Source organism: Paramisgurnus dabryanus, chromosome 8 (assembly GCF_030506205.2).
Source record: "Paramisgurnus dabryanus chromosome 8, PD_genome_1.1, whole genome shotgun sequence".
Taxonomy (NCBI): domain Eukaryota; kingdom Metazoa; phylum Chordata; class Actinopteri; order Cypriniformes; family Cobitidae; genus Paramisgurnus; species Paramisgurnus dabryanus.
The window spans coordinates 31180837-31198640 of NC_133344.1; the positions used below are offsets into that span (position 1 = coordinate 31180837).

The following is a 17804-nucleotide window of genomic DNA, read 5'->3' on the forward strand; positions in this document are numbered from 1 at the left end:
GTTCCTCTTCAGGGCGTGCTAGAAACAGAGGTAAGTTACACCACACAGGTAAAGTATTCCCACGGTAAGCAAGTTCAGACTGGGGCTTTATGTTCCTCTTCGGGTCGGGCTAGAAGCAAAGGTAAGTTACACCACACAGGTAAGGTATTCATACAGAGGTAAATGGTTTCATAAACTGGGGCTTTGCGTTCCTCTTCAGGGCGTGCTAGAAACAGAGGTAAGTTACACCACACAGGTAAGGTATTCACACAGAGGTAAGTGATTTCATAAACTGGGGCTTTGCTTCCTCTTCAGGGTGTGCTAGAAACAGAGGTAAGTTACACCACACAGGTAAGGTATTCACACAGAGGTAAGTGATTTCATAAACTGGGGCTTTGCGTTCCTCTTCAGGGCGTGCTAGAAACAGAGGTAAGTTACACCACACAGGTAAGGTATTCACACCGAGGTAAGTGGTTTCATAAACTGGGGCTTTGCGTTCCTCTTCAGGGCGTGCTAGAAACAGAGGTAAGTTACACCACACAGGTAAGGTATTCACACAGAGGTAAGTGATTTCATAAACTGGGGCTTTGCGTTCCTCTTCAGGGCATGCTAGAAACAGAGGTAAGTTACACCACACAGGTAAGGTATTCACACCGAGGTAAGTGGTTTCATAAACTGGGGCTTTGCGTTCCTCTTCAGGGCGTGCTAGAAACAGAGGTAAGTTACACCACACAGGTAAGGTATTCACACAGAGGTAAGTGATTTCATAAACTGGGGCTTTGCGTTCCTCTTCAGGGCGTGCTAGAAACAGAGGTAAGTTACACCACACAGGTAAGGTATTCAATGGTTGTCTCACCCAACACTTCTCCCGGGGGGGCAGTGGACTTTCGAGCGCCTGCTACACACAGGGGCAGAGATGGGCATAAATACATGGAAATGTATTTCAAATACAAATACAAAATACTGTGTCGAAAAATGTATTTAAATACAAATACAAAATACTGTGTGGAAAAATTTATTTAAATACAAATACAGTATTTTGTATTTTGAAAATACACAAAATACATGTGAAATTGGCGATTCAGTGCAAGTATCCCTATGAGGCTGAAATCTTCAAAGCAAACATTTTCCTATTTATGTGTTGTGATTTGTATAGTCACACCGTGTACAAATAACTACGTGATATGAGACACAGCTATCTTTTAACAGTATACAATATTCTCAGCACTGCTACTTGGGTGGAGTGATTTGCACAACTCTGACCGAACTCTCTGCCCCTCACCAGGGGGGCTTCTTGGGTGCTGTGAGCAAATCACTCCACCCAAGTACCAGTGCTTCGCTTCTGTGAATATAGTTCCCAGTATGTATACTGTTAAAAAATAGCTGTGTCTCATCACCATTTTACTATGTTCTTACTTCAACTTAGACGAATGAATACACCTATCTTTATTCAATACGTGCACTTCGTCTTTGTACAGCGCGTTGTGAATGTGTTAGCATTTAGCCTAGTCCCATTTATTCTTTAGGATCCAAACAGGGAAGAATTTAGAAGCCACCAACCACTTCCATGTTTTCCCCATTCAAATACTGTTACATGAGTAGTTACACGAGTAAGTCTGGTGGCACGAAATAAAACCTGGTGATTTTTTAAGTGGATAAAAAATTAGAACTATATTGTATGGTGGAAGACCACTTAGTTTGCAGCACTTCGACTTCTGGGGCAGTAACATCAACACTCCTTATTTTTGAGAGTGTAAAAACACTGTCAGAAAAAATTTTCAGGACATGTACCAACCATCAAAAACGTCCAATCCTGTGTGGTGACATCACTACATGCATTAAGCCCAATTTATAGTCGTGCATAAGCTCTACACCATAGGTTATCTGTAGCCTGTGCTTAGCTCTGTGTAGCCTGACGTGCACCTCGCAAAATTTTTAACAGTGGGTCAGTTCTATGCGGACCGCAAACGCTGTCGTTGGCCCTGTCCCAAATGGCGCACTTCATGTGGACTTTCGGTCTTGTGGCCTTAAACTGCGCATGCTCGCTTAGTCTACGAGTTCGTAGGGTGTCCCATCAGTCATTTTTACACTCCGAAGTGTGCTCATCTGCGCCCCCTTTGCACGCTTGATGAGGTTTTCGGCAAAGCCTTACTTTACCAACCCAGAAGTCCTTGTGAAAAAGCAATCAGACCAATCAGACGACAGAAGGGAGGATTTCACACTGATGGGCAACTTCGGTCATGTCTGGTCTGAACTAGTTGATGCATGAATAAAGCACCCTGACTGGTTGACTGCCTCAAAGTATTTTGAGTATTTTAAAAATACAAAAATACTCATCTTAAATGTATTTAAATACAAATTACATTTCATTTTTTCAAAGGCTTTAAAATACAAAATACTATTTTGTATTTCAAATACGTATTTTAAATACATGTATTTGAAATACTGCCCATCCCTGCACAGGGGAAGTCTGGTAGGTACGTACGGGGCCTGAACGCTTCCCTAGTTCCCCCCTCCTCTCTGGTACTGGGGGTGTTGAACTGGGGCGGACTCTTGGAGAGGCTCCGTACGAAGATAGAGGATGTGCATGCAACTGCCCTCGAAAATACCGTAGGGCCACACAATAGATGCCAATCGCTTTTACTCACACAGTTACGCAGGTATGATTTCCCACTGCCCTTGCTCGGGATCGGCACGGACTGGCGCTGACATACCGGAGATCCTACTTTTCTGGTTGTCTTCTCTTGCGCTGGTCTGGCCACAACGCGCTGGTAACTTCCCACGGTTCCACTGGACTGAGGGCGACTCCTGTTTCTAAAAGCACAGCACCACACTACAAGCTTTAGTGCACACACCCACAAAGTAAAGTTCAAGACTCACCCACAGCAGTTCTCACACATTTCACGTGACACAAGGAGTTAACCAACTCAGCCCAGGTCTCTCGGGTGACTCGTTGGGCACTATTTCCAGCACAAGGGGAAAAGGATCATAGAATTTGTCGTTGGATCTCCCAACTGTTCCAAATACACCTCACTCGGCTCGCCCACGCTTCTCTCATCCAGTGGGGCCGAACCCTCGATCGATAAACTCACAACATAAGTTTAGAAAACACAGACCGGCTTCAATAATGCTCTGTATGACAATGTTTGGGGTACTCACATATGGTAGGGTTTGTCCACAGGGGGTGTTCTCCTGCTTACACTTCAATACTAGCTCCCGGCTCGCCTACGCTTTTCTCCCCCGTAGGGCCGTCACTGCTTAGCACGCTCACCCACACTTCAAGTAATTCTTCTTTCGTAACACTTGTGAAGATTTCTACTGTTACTTACATGTTCATACATCCGCAATACACCGTTGTTCTTCCACTGTTACTCGATCCCGTCACGTAGATTTAGTACGTTTTCTCTCACCCAGTCACCTCAAATCTCTATTCCGTCTAGCTTTACCGTCAACAAGCTCCCATTCTCTTCCCCAAGGGATCGGTTTCCAGCACGTACACGGATCTGCACAGCAGCGATCAAACACACCAAAAAGCACCCCGTTTGAGTTTTCAAAGGCCTTGTTATACTCTGCTTCTCCCCTTCAACGACCTATCAGCGATCGCTTCACTTATTGCCCACACCTGTGCGTAATACGGCTTGATTTGCCTTCGGGGAAACCCCGGAAATTTCGAGTTAGTCTTGCGGGCGGAACCCATCTTCCCTACTTTTGGTTCCGCCCTTACAGATCGTCACCCGGTGACATAACTATATTGATCATGTTTTGGTTTTGTTAGCAAATCGACTTTTGGAAAATCTTTTCAGTTATTATGGTTTCTTTGACAACTATTTTGTTTTTTTTCATAATTTTCAATGTGTTTCCTTGATGTTACATCTATTAAGAATATATTTAGCAGTGGACATATTCTAACAGGTTAAGGGCTTCTGATGAGTGTCAAAGTAATATGGCAAAAACATACATGAGATAATATAACGTATGTTGTTTGTTAACATTTTGTTTACATATAGTGAATGGGTATTTATGAACCCACTGCAGGGCCCCCCTCACAAAGTTTTGCTTAGGGCCCCCAGAAGTCTAAAACCTACTTTTAATAATTCATATTACTATTTGTTACTAAATATTATTTGTTACTGTATATTGTCCGTTCCATGTTACCAGGTTAAACTGTCAATTTGTTCTTGTACACTTTAAAAAGTATATTTAAAAGTTTAAAAGTAAGATGCTACTGTACATGATGTCACCAATTAACCATTTCAGGCTGTATGGTTCCATAAATCATCGTTTAATAGGTTCTTTTATATATAAAAAGTAAAAAAAAGAATAACCTTTTTTTAAGAACCTTTGTTCTTAAAAAAGTTTTAAGAACCTTTTACTGGATGGTTCTTTGCTGGCAGTGGTTCTCAGATCCAGTCCTGGAGTACCACAGCTCATTTTGTATGTCTCTCTTATAAACAGATTTGTGTGATTTGCTATGGAGTGCAGTCTGTTCTGAGGTCAGAACTATCCAATGAAAGTATTAACTCACTTCCTAATGAAAGTTTATTTGAAATAAATTTTGCAGTACGGAATTAAGATGATAAGGTTACAGTAGAGCATAGCTCAATTTACAAAGCATTTACATTTATTGTAAACATATATTAAATGTAGAATGAACAAACATGAGCAAACAATGAAATGCAAAAGCTGCTAAACACCTCCTCTGTCAAAAATGAGATAATGATATAAACAAAATACTCCAGGCACATATTATACATTTATCAAATACTTTCACCTCAAATCTGCTTAATCCTGGCCTCATGCCATTTTAAAATATGGGTTTGTTGCAAAGATTTCTCAAAATTTTCAAAATCATTATAAAATTGATTAACATATTTTTCAAATTATGAATAAGCACTGGTTTTGGCATTTGTTTGAACTTGATAGTCTAAGTTGTCAAAGACTGAACATGTTTCTTTTGTTTAACTGCCCATACTGTAACAGCAATAATCAAACACAAAACTAAAGTTGACACACAAACGGAAACGATAATAACTATCAAAATCAGGCTTGAATTTGAGGTTCCTGGGGGTTTTGGAGCAGGCAGGATCTTTGATGCTTGAGCAATGTTGGATATTTTAGATTTCACAGCATCTTTGTCTTCAGTCTGAATAGCAAAGAAGAGTGTGGTACCATTCTGGATTGTCATATTAAATGAAAGCTGTTGAACTGATCCAGACTCTTGAGGTGAGACTGCAGATGTGTTGACTAAAGAAGCATCGCTGAAGTTTAGACGAAGCACTTCAAGGTCATCGCTCCATCTGATCTCGAAGGATTCAGCTGAAAAGAAAACAAATGTAATTTATATGAAAAATTCTTATTTTTAGAATATAAAGACCTTTATAAAACAATTTTAGAGCAAAATCTGCTTTACCTGTTCCCTGGTCCAAGTCCTCACCAGGAGCCGTCCAGATGAGAAGTACAGTGTCCTCCTTGATTTCAGATTTAAGATCTGTGATTTTGTTAGGAGGGTAAATTGGTGGGTTTGTAATAGAAACCTGAAAACTTTCTCCAGTGGCTGTTCTGGTAAAGTTTCCTACCACCAGTGGTTGTTCATTAACTGGAGGCTTTGGAGGATTCAGCTCCACTTTACCTGAAAAAGTTGATTTACATGCAAGAAACCTGTTTTTTAATTTTTCCTCTTTAAAAGTTTAACATATAAATGAAAAGTACTTAGTTTTTTGTTTAAACTATCAAAAATGAATCATGTCTGACTGTAAATGCATTTGCACAATGCAATGCAACCATGCCACTAGGTGTCAGTTTAAGCACCAAACATTTGCCATATTGGCCAGCACAACATACACAACGATTACAGATCGCACCTTTACTAACAGTTCAAGTTTTAGCTTATTATCAAAACTACTGCCAGTTTAAAGCTGATTAACACTGATACTGACATCACTGCTTACCATTCACCACATATCCAGGTACATATAGTGCACCACTCTTCCGGTGGAGAGTTAACCTGGATTGTCCAACTTTATTCCTCACTCGCACTTTCAAGCTGGTTCTACCCTTCACTAACTTTATGAAATATCTGGAATAAACCCCATCATCTTTGAAAGCATCAGCTCCTGTAAAACATAAACCGTTGATTTATTGAATCTGAAAGTGAAGAGCTCAGATGCAAAAGCTGCTAAACGTCACCTCTGTCAAAAATAAGATGACATTGACCGAATGCTCTCTGCACATATTAGGCATTCATCAAATCTGTTTAATCCCAGCCTCAAGCCATTCAGAAAAACAGAATCTGTTTACCAAAGTCCTCTTAGTGCACAGCAGAACTGGATGAATGACGGCATGCATACATCAAGGTGCAAGAGTTTTTAAAGAGGTTCCACTAATAGGATATTGACCAAATCTTTTGCTCTTTATTCAGAAAGGACAGTGAAGAGTGTCTGAAAACATTTTTGTTTTAAAACTGAAGATTCTTGCATGTACTTAAAGCAACATAATATATTTCCAAGACCCTTGTGATGGTACATTGACTTACAATAGGTTGAATGACCCGTATGCCATAGCCTGAAGGGGTCTGTATCACTTTTACTGGCACTACGGAACTTCGGGGTGCGGGTAGTAACCAGAGCACAAAAATAACTACAAAATCTGACTGCTTTATGGCATACCTCACTTCCGCCCCCACCCCCATTTTGTCAAGTTCGGACGTGAGAGCCTAACTAGTGTTTGTTTATGTTGTTATCATGGCCTCTGAAGCAGCAACGAAACCCGAGAAGGCAAAGGTTTTGTCTGAGGAGTCTAGGAAGAGAGTGACAAAATTAAAAGGCGAGTATACGAGGATAAACATTGGTACAGAGTTTGCTCGCTGACGTGAGCTAAAGGAGGTGGAGGGCTGCCCGACCGATGCTGACTTAGCCGTCATGCTGTTAGACTAGTAAGTATTGAAGTAATTTGTTGTCTGCCTGACTATGTTACGGAAGCTATCTGGTCCTCCATTTCTCTTAATGAATCAAGTAATGCTAGTAGAGGAGCAAATTATTATTATTATTATTATTATTAGCCTATGTCTAAATCGCGTGTACAAGTTTGGTAGGGGCTACATTCTCAAGTAAATACCTTATTAGACGGACAAATTAATCTTTTAGACTAACTAGCCTGATGACTGCCGGCTGATAATCATGGTTGTTTTTTATTTTTCTGGTGAAAGTGTCTTGCCTCAGACTATAATGCAAATCGATTTTTCAACTTTGCAGATTCATCTATGGTAGCTTGTTATTATAATATTGACGATATATGGCTATTACCTACCACACAAACATTGATTTACAACACAAAAATTGAATTGGGATATCCATTCTGTAAAACAGTAGACAATAGGCTACTATAATAACGCTGGCTTGTAAACGTGAGCTACGTGATCTTTTGGCGTTTGAAAAAAAATAAAACCCATGGAAATTATATTGTATATAGTGTGTATATATTGTATATTGTATAATGATGTCATATAATTTAATATATAATATGCTGAAATATATGCAGAGTTTGTGGGTTTCGCACGTGTATCCCCTGGTGTAACCATGACAGATTTTACGACAGTAGTAGAAGACAATACTGTTTCCCAACTGTAGGGGGACCCCGCGAGCTAGACTTACATGGTATTGCTGTAAGAGGGGTTTGTAGTTAAAGATCAGTTAAATTTGTAAAATACCAATGAAATGACTAAATGTTGTCAGATGCACTTGAGGGTTTTGCATCTAAGCTCTTTATTGTTAAGGGTGAAATTGAGAAAAGGATTATGGGTAATTTACCTGCTCCATTATCCAGAAGTTCGATGATTTCTGAGGTCCCAGTTTCAGACTCAAGTGTGGCCCAAACTTTAGCATTAACTACAGGTCTGTAATTCTGACTAACTTCAGCAAACACAATCGTGGGTTTACTGCCGTCACTGATCTGCTGGTTAACATGAGCTTTGACAATGATAGGAGGAACGTCAGCGTCTGCTGCTTGACTGGTTACAGTTATAGTCAACGACTGAGATCTTCCACTCAGAATACTGTACTTCCAGTCACCAGCCTATACAGAATAAAATAAATCTTTAGGACTTTGACAAAACCATACTCTAATGATAAATGTGTTTTTGCTTAGTGTGTGGGAAAGATTTCAACATTTTAGTGACTAATTATGAAGACATTTTGGCCTAAATGCTTTTTTATCGCATTATAATAGCACAAGTTTACAAGCTGATGGTTTGAACTATAAACTCATTACTGACTCATATATTGTAAAAGTTGTCATACCTCTGCAGTTCCTGGAATTTTTAGCGTGATTGTCTTTGCTGTTGTATCTGAAGTCATATCTGTCTGACTGTAGATTAACCCACTTGGTGACTGTATGTTAGCAGTGGGTAAACTGGTTTCATATATGATTAAAAAGCTGGTTTTGTTACCAACAGTCCGATCCACTGATACAGTTCCATTAAACCAGCCAGCTGTTTTTATTCCAACACTCTCGAGCTGTAACCATACAGAAAATGGGAACATTAAACACAAAATATTACAGACAGTTAATAATAAAATGAGTAATGTACAATCATTTGCCAAACCTGAATTGGATCTTTTGTGTAGTCTCCATCTGATAATGTTAGTGAAGCAAATGCATCCATTAACAGATTGGAGGTTAAATCATCAGTGGCAATGATAAATTTCCCTCCTATTTTCAACATGAAACATATAGAAGAAATTAGCATTAGATAATAAACTCACACTTAAATTGCGGTAATATGATTTACTCAAAGAGATTAACAAAATACAGAGGAATTGACTTCAAATTTTGGGTGGGAGAAAAGCTGAATTTACAGTTTTTCTTAATTGCTTTGGCTCATTTCTTGAAACAGAAATTACATTTTCAAAACAACATGGACAAACCTAAAAACCACTTGGCAATTGTTCAAAACAGAATTGCATGTATCACAGTTCGGAGTGGACCACCCCTATCGTGAGTCACGCTCCTCCCTCTGTTTCCACCCCGAGGAGGTCCCAAAACACCCCAATGACCAGACAGACGAGAAGTATAAAATTTTACAGTTTTATTAAATATTAAAAACAAGGAAAAGGGAGATTTATATATATATATATATATATATATATATATATATATATATATATATATATATATATATATATATAAGAGTTTTCTGGCGGCATCTCCTCGCCTCGCACGGGCCTTCGTCTCTCTGACTCACACGGGGGGCATTCAGATAGGTACATGGGGCTTTTAGCTTCAGGCGTACAGGTGAGTACCTTTAACTTTAGGCAGACAGGTAGGTGCACAGGGCCTTTAACTCTGGGCGTACAGGTGAGTACATGGGGCCTTTAGCTTTGGGCATACATGTGGATACACTGGGCTTTAGCTCTGGGTGTACAGGTGAGTACACTGGGCTTTTAGGGGCGTTTAAGTTTTAAGATTTTATCAGAAAAGAATCTCAGAAAGTGTTCACAAAGTTCATCAGAAGGGTTTGGAATGCAGTTGACAGGTGGGTTTAAAATAGTGTTTATCATAGAAAAAAGGGTTTTGGGCTTATTGTTATTGCACAGGATTAGATTTGAGAAGTACGCCACTTTAGCAGATTTTGATGCAGACTGGTATGCCAGCAGAGCAGATTTATACAACTCAAATTTAGACTTCCATTTTCTTTCCTGTTTTCTGCATGCTTGCCTAAGCGCACCGATTTCATATGTTATCCACTTCACTGAAGTTTGTTTAGGTTTAAAAACTTTTAAAGGTGCATTTTATTTAAAATAGTAACCCAGAAGTTGGTTAACAGTTCATATTTTTGGTCTGCATTTAGGTCAGAGTCAAACTTATCCAGACGCCAGTGAGATGACAGTTCATTAAAGAGAGCATTAAAAGCCAGATGGAAGCGAGAGGAGTACACACATGAAAGTTTGACGCCTTCGAGTGGCAGAGTAAAATTTTGTAAGGAGGGAGAGAAAGTTATTGGCTTATGATCGGAGATCAAGATGTCCACAACAGAAAGCTCAGAGACCGCTAGCCCATTGGTGAGCACAAGGTCCAGTGTGTGCCCCTGAAGGTGGGTGGGCTCGTTAACCCATTGTTGGAGGTTGAAAGAGTCAATCAATGTTAAAAACTCCTTGGAAAGGGGGTCTTGGGGGTAACAAACGTGGACGTTGAAATCGCCTAATAGAATAAAACGGTCACAGTTTGTTGAGAGGTACCCTAATAGCTCTGTTTGTTCTAGAATAAAATTTTGATACATATGAGGAGGGCGGTAGATCACTGCTAACATAATAGGGCCATTCCACTCGAGGCAAAATAACTGAGCTTCGAAGCTATGAAACTCTCTTATAGCAATTTTATGGCAGCGAGAGAGAAATGATTTTTGTAAAATAGTCACTAAGCCGCCCCCTCTTCCATGTACTCGGGGGAATAAAAAACGAGCAATCACTAGGCACCAGTTCTGAGAAAGGAGTAAGATCTCCTACCTGAGTCCACGATTCGGTAATAAATAGAAAATCCAGTTTGTGAGTGAGGAAAAAGTCGTTCAGCAGAAAGGTCTTATTTGTCACAGAATGGGCGTTTATCACAGCCATCATCAGGGGAGGGATCATATTACCGAGTGTCGCCGGAACCCGGCGTACAGAGCGGAGATTGCCGCAGTTAACCCCAGTTTGTCGTCTGCCAATGCCGATCGAAGACGGCACGGGACGTAGATCTCGTAGATGGTCGGGGAGGATGGGAAGGAGCCAGCGGGGACACGAAACCAGCGAGGACCCCGCGTAGTTAGTCCGATGGGCCGGCGTCCAGACAGAGGAGAGCGCACCAGAAGCGCAACTGGCCCTAACGTAAAGTTTCCATCTGATTGAAAGTCCTGCGCGTTTGCCCCCTCGTCTTTTCCGTTTCCTTCGATTGGGATCCAAGTGCCAGCAACAGGTACAGTTCCGTATCTCTGGAGGCAATGACCCACACGACTCGAAAGTAAAATTAGCAGGCTCAGCATTGTAGGCATCAGAAAGCGTAGTACGAAAGTCCAACAATGATTGGCGCAGGGAAGTAACGCAAGACAGGGCGAAAACAGGAGTATACCAAGCAAACAAACCAAACCAAACACAGGAGCATCAGACGGCATGCCAACAGCGGTGCCATCTTGTCTGAATGTATGAATATCAACAACGTGTTTTCTCAATATGTCAGTACATCTTTGCAAATGATTAAGTACAGGTAGCCTTCCTTGTTTGGTTGATTCTCAGTCTAATGGTTGTTCGCTCCAAAACGTGTCAGTGTCATTTCATTGTATAAGGCATCACATGCACAATAGTCTGTTCAATTGTCAAAATTTGTCAAGAACATAATACCATGAATACCATATATGAATCCTTTGAACATTTGATACATTTATTACAGCAATGGACAGTCAGGTGAAATTAGAACTCGACTAATGAAGAAGTTTAAGCTTTTGTAGAGAATAATGGCATTGGAAGGAAACGAGACCCCTCACATCCTCATCTTTGTGGATGAAGCAGGGTTCAACTTGGCCAAGGGCAGAAAACATATTATTGGCCACCGGGCCAATGTGGATGTCCCAGGCCAGTGAGGGGGCAATATAACTATGTGTGCTGCCATACATGGCCACTCACATCCCAAGTCTTGGCCCATACTATACACAGAAGCTCCTCATCTTCTTGGACCGCCTTCATTTTGATTTGATCCCTAAAAATGAGAGAGGTCTCGTAGGGTCCCACCTATCACAATATGTCATTGTATGGAACAATGTGAATTTCCACTGTGGCGCGCTCATCAGGGTCTGGTTCACAACTCATCCAAGGATGGTCATGGTGTTCCTACCACCTGACTCTTCTTTACTCATTCCTATTGAGGAGTTTTTCTCCACTTGGAGGTGGAAAGTTTATGAGCATCAAGCTCAAGATCAGAGGTCCCTTCTCCATGCAATGGGCGCTGTGTGTGAGGATATTACAGGAGTGTAGGGGATGGTTGCGACATGCACGCTGTTTCTTCCCTCGTTGCATCGCAAGGGAGAATAAACGCTGTGATGTGGACGAGAATCTATGGCCAGACAGACAGCAGCGTTTGTATGGCCATGAGGGTGAGGACAGCGCCCAGTGAAGAACTGTTAGTTGTGAAACTCCAGCTTTATTTACAGCATTGTAGGCTGCATATAAGTTTCATTGTTTTTTTGTTTGTGTGTTTATATTACAGTATATTATGATGTATACATTGTCTTTTTTACTCTGATGTATGGAAGTTACTTTATGTGTGTGAATGATAATGGTTACAATTTCCTTGGCAGTATGAGTGCAATGTGTGATGTCAAAGGCTACTCTTACCCTAAAATCCTATTTCTTTTTTTTTCAGTTTTATACACAATTGTGTTTTGTTAGCTAGACAGAAAACAGTACAGTAACCATTGTCAATGAAGGACTGGGCTAAGACTGAAAGGTGGACATGAGGGATATTTCAATGGTCCTCTGCCATAGTGACAAAACTATTAAATATTTTGACTTGCAGTGCTTACACAATGCCACAGGGACAAAGCATTTTGGGGGCACTGACTGTTTAAATGAGAAAGAAATTTAGTTTTGACAAATGAGTGAACTGTTTTGGGAGAGGTATGAGCTTTTGCAAGTGAGCTATAGTGTTGTGCTGAACTGTAAGACTGTTTTGCCAAATGATCTTAGAGTTTTGAAAATGTCATTTCTGTTTCAAGAAATGAGCCAATGCAATTGAGAAAAACTGTAAGACTTAAATATCCAAAAATGTCCAACAGTTGATTTCTTTAAATTGTACAAGTGTCACATACCAGTGCTCTCTGCCATCTGTGTCAGAGCTGGATCAGCCTTGTCACCCAAAGCTATCGTGTGTATAATGGCACCACTTTGTATTGCACCGGGAACACAAGTTTTGAGGTCATCCGATGCCTCACCATCAGTGAGAAAAATTATTTCATCTCCTAATGCATCCAAATTGTCCGCTTTAAGTACCTGATGGTTTTAAAAGAGATACAGATCACTGATATTAAACATTTATACTTTACACATCACCACCAACACAAAATGTATATGAATACAACTAACATGGCACCTCTAAGCCTTTAAAGAGGCCTTTACAGATGTATGTCCCTCCATCTGCTGTGGCTGGCAATGATTTGATCAGCTCCTTTCTTGTGGTCTCATTGTCAATAAGCGTCAATTTTTTAAGAATGTAAGCGTCACTGCTAAAGGTTACGATTCCAACAAAAGCTTGATCTTCGATGATGTACTGCAGGAAATGTGTGGCGGCTTGCTGCTGCCTCAGAATCCTAGCGCCCTTGAAAATTAATTGAAAACAAATGAGTATCAAAATTATTCTGAAGCACTGATATTCAATATGTGACCCGGCCTTGTCTAGCGATCACAATGCTCCAAATAGAAATTAAAAATGTAACCCTCAAGTGCTGTTATTATAATCTGCACTAATCTGCTGTTAGTAAACAAATCTGGACACTTTGTGATTCCCTTTATATTTTACAGATATGTCATAAAACTATCCTATTTTATTTTAAACAAATGTAAAAACTTTTAAGTTATGTATTTATTTGGTGATTTATTGTTATTTTTTTACCTAAATTACCTCAATTATTGCAGTTATTTGAATGTAAAATAAGCTTTTTCCACCTAAAAGCTTCTTAGAAAACATGATTTTTATTACATTTCTTTCCACTGATTAAAACACAGTAAAACCCTTTAAAACAAATGACATTGTGTTTTGTGACATCTGACGGAATTAGCATAGCAATTCCATGAAATATCAATGTAGATATAACATTTGAATTTTAATGTTATTTTTTTACATAAAATACACTAAATATTTTTTTCATAAAATCTGACATCTGATCCAATCAAAATAGCATTTACATGTAATTTCAATGGGTTTACTACTCAATTGTTTCCACAGCCAGACATCTATAAATATTGTAACAAACTTCTGTTATATATATTTTGGTATAAAAAAGAATTTGGGTTAGGTTTGGGGTAGGGCAGGGTTAGAGTGGTAACATTATTGATAAAATGGTTAAAAGGAAATTATACAGCAATCTTTATGAAAGATTTGTAAATGTTTTACATTATATAGCTGTAAAAACTTAATAATGCTATGATTAAATGGTGCAAGTATGTGTACATTGTACGCATCAGCATCTATTTAAACTTACAAAAAATACCTGTTTAGTGTTTTTGAAAGTTACATATTAATACTATGTATTACCAGTTAGATCAGGCTGCTCATATACACAGGTTTCCTGTTTACAAACATTACAGGGTGCGTGCGCAGCGTGAGCTGGTCTGCTACTGCAACAACCTTAAGTATTGAAGCTTTCTTTATTGTTTGTCTGTCTTTAATTTTGCAGTGTTACTGTGATACATGTGTGAATTATCATGTTAGGCTAGTAACGTAATAGCCGCATCTACTGGTATGTTAAACATCAGCACCCAGCACTGGTTCTGTACAAATAACCATGCACGCGATACACAGGATTTCAGTTTTAAAAATAGCCAATGAAACAAAAAAAAACAAAAATGAAACAATAATAAAAAAGGTTTAATTTATATTTTTACTATGAATATTGGTATTACCAGTGGTTGGAAAGTATGGTTGCAGTGATTTTACTCGATTTTTATACATCACTTTGAAGGTTCTTTAATAGAGAATCTGAAAATTACAATAAGTTTTTATCTTTAATAATAACATTTCTAAATTATCATTATTTTTAATAATCACTATTTTACAGTTCTGTTTGGTTTGGTTTGATGGAGCAAAAATTAAACAACTTTAATGTGTGTTTATTTTGAGTCCATTAGTACATACTTGCATGCTTCCTGAGACATCAAGGATGAGACAAACGACACGCTGTTTTCTCTGTACAACAGTGAAAGATGGTGCTGGTGGAGGAGATTGCAGTGGTTGCAAAGAATGAAGCGCAGCACTGTCCACAGAATCCTCAAATATCACTGTCCATGTAGCTCTGTTAGCGCATTTCTCATTTTGCATATTTGGGGCTGCGGCATTGTGTTCGCCTTCTCTGCAAAATTCAACTATCTGAAAAATATGTTTATATTTATGGCTAAATTGCAGATATAAGATTCAAAACTTTAATTTTGCATTTTTTAAATATGTTTCTGCTTTTTAATGCTTTTTCATTTCATGTTATATGTGACCCTTAACCACAAAACCAGTCATAGTTCGCAATATTTGTAGCATAGCCAGCAATACATTGTATGGGTCAAAATTATAGTTTTTTTAAATGTAAAAATCATTGGTATATTAAGAAAAGTTCAGGTTCCATGAAGATATTTTGTACAGTACATTTCCTAGAGTAAATATATATCAAAAATGTATTTATCATTTATAATATGTGTTGCTAAGGACTTTTTTGGACAACTTTAAAGGCAATTTTCTCAATATTTAGATTTTTCGCACCCTCAGATTCCAGATTTTCAAATTGTTGTATCTCGACCAAATATTGTCCTAAACACATCAATTGAAAGCTTACTAATTTAGCTTTTAAATGATGCATAAATCTCAATTTAAAAATTGCTGGTTTTGTGGTCCAGGGTCACATATAGCAATGTGACTGACATTTGAGGGTGTTAATTTTTTATGTTGGTCTAACACTGATGCACTACAGTATAAATGTCACTTAACTTCTTGACTAGGATCATCATGGTTATGGTTAGCTAAAATGGAAATGGTTAACTAAAATGAATACTTACAGAATCCATGCTTGTTGAATACATTATGGAGCTTTTTGTTTTTTGATTTTTGTTTGGATAAAACTGACAGTCTTTGTTAGGTAGTGAAGTTTGTGGATCAATGAGGCAAGACTGAAGATATCCAGCAGAGAAATCATAATACTGGCCTGTAATGTGTTTGCTACATCTATAAATAAATAAGAAGACCATGTTGATTATACTTCCTAAATAATAATAATAAAATAATAATAATAATAATACATTTATTGTTAATGAGTAAATGGTTTTTCACCTTGTAGCTTGGACATCTTTGGAGAAATAGAATGGCTTGTCTTTATTATATTCATCATATACCCCCCATCTCAAATGAGCCCATTCATGCACCAAGACCCTTCCTATAAATGAAACAGTCCAGCAGATGAAACAAAAGACTACACACTGTAAGAAAAAAAGGTACAAAGTTGTTCCTTTTTCTGTCGCTGGGATGGTACCCTAAAAGGTACATTTTTGTACACACATTGAAATGTTGTTCCTTATGGGGTACAATATTATACCCTAAGGACCAATTATGTACCTTTAGGAACAATTTTGTACCAGTTATACAATACAGTTAACTGTAACTTTTTAGGTACAAAATAGATCCTTAAGGACAATAACATTGTATTATGTTTATATACCTGTAAAGGTACAAAATGGTACCTTAGGGTACCACCCCAGCGACAAAAAAAGGTACAGTTTTGAACCTTTTTTTCTGACAGTGCAGCATAAATGTATATTTACTTTTTATAATTTCATGATATTGTTAATGAAATACTAATGACCTCTTGAGCCATAAGTCTGAATGAGTCCATCATATAGGATAAAGTCTGGGGTGAAATGAATGTATTGACTCTCCTTTCCACAATCTCCATACTGGTTAGTGTATGGTTCATCACCATGTACTGGATTTTTTTTATCAATTCTTATTCCAGCCTGCAGATGCAGTTGTGTCAAAAACATCATATGTGAATTAATTTGCTTTTTGTATTAAAAGACAAGTGTTTTAATGTTCTGTACCTTTTCATATGACTCTGTTCTGGCTTTGGGATAATCTTTACTGTTCCAGTGAGGTGGAACTAATATTGTCACATGTCTGAAATAGACCTTTTTCTCCATTGCTTCAAATAGATACAAAGAACCTTCAGTGAACATTTCCTGTCCAAATAAAAACAAATATGCATTTATATTAAGTAAGCACAGCCTATACAATAATCATGCTTTAAATGCCCTGTGAATAAAATAAAATGCATAAGCAAGAAAATATTTAAACAAAAACATATTGGCATCTAAAAACAATAGATCTTGCTCATTAAAGAGTCAAAAACTTATATATTTACCACGATTTTATCAATGAGTGTGTTGTCCTCTGGTACTGCTGAACTGATCGCAACCACAATATCAGTGTATCCATTTCCCTCAAGTTTAATTCCAATGCAGGTGGATGACAGGAACATCCACAAGACAATGAGTTTTGAGTCCATTACTGTATAAAGTTATGAACAGCAACTCCAGAGCCCCGTTTTAAACCACATGAAGAAAATATTTAAACTAAGGCAAGAGGGACATTAACCCACAGATAAGAGGAAGCTGTCCTTTTTTGGAGTAGATTTGTTTGAGTCATAGGGCAGCAGCTTGTCTAGTTGCTTGTAATTCCTTCCTTAAATGATAATAAATAAGTTTCCTGACTTGACTTGGTAAACTTTATATTTTATACTTTATTCCTCTAATTATGTGTATCGCGGTTGTTTTATACAAACTGGGAAGTTATGCGGAATACCGTGTTTTAGCAAATCAATTTGGTGTTTACGAGCACAGTAAAAAAGTTTGTGTATATCTTCTAAAATGGAATGATGAATGGGCTGATAAGAGATCTGATACAGATGCAGTTGAAGAGGAGGCATCAGAAATCCAACAGAGATTTGAGAAAGTGCATTTTGTCCCTCAAGTAATGGGTCTTATCAACGAGTACCACATCCCTATCCTCCCTCCATCTGATGGCTATAAAGACTTCATCAATAGAAAATGATG

General features: G+C 38.4%; 1 protein-coding gene across 1 annotated transcript; it reads right to left on the minus strand.

The window, feature by feature from the left end:
- Positions 1 to 4500: 4500 nt before the first annotated feature.
- Positions 4501 to 17316, minus strand: LOC135771340 (calcium-activated chloride channel regulator 4A-like). Its single transcript, XM_065281539.1, has 14 exons — positions 17114 to 17316; positions 16794 to 16931; positions 16559 to 16709; positions 16030 to 16132; positions 15759 to 15924; positions 14854 to 15084; positions 13093 to 13317; positions 12812 to 12992; positions 8579 to 8685; positions 8274 to 8489; positions 7785 to 8049; positions 5928 to 6092; positions 5390 to 5608; positions 4501 to 5295 (listed from the first exon to the last, which is right to left on the minus strand). Exons 1-14 carry the CDS (start codon positions 17255 to 17257, stop codon positions 4904 to 4906), a joined length of 2703 nt encoding a protein of 900 aa, XP_065137611.1. The 5' UTR covers positions 17258 to 17316; the 3' UTR covers positions 4501 to 4903.
- Positions 17317 to 17804: the final 488 nt, after the last annotated feature.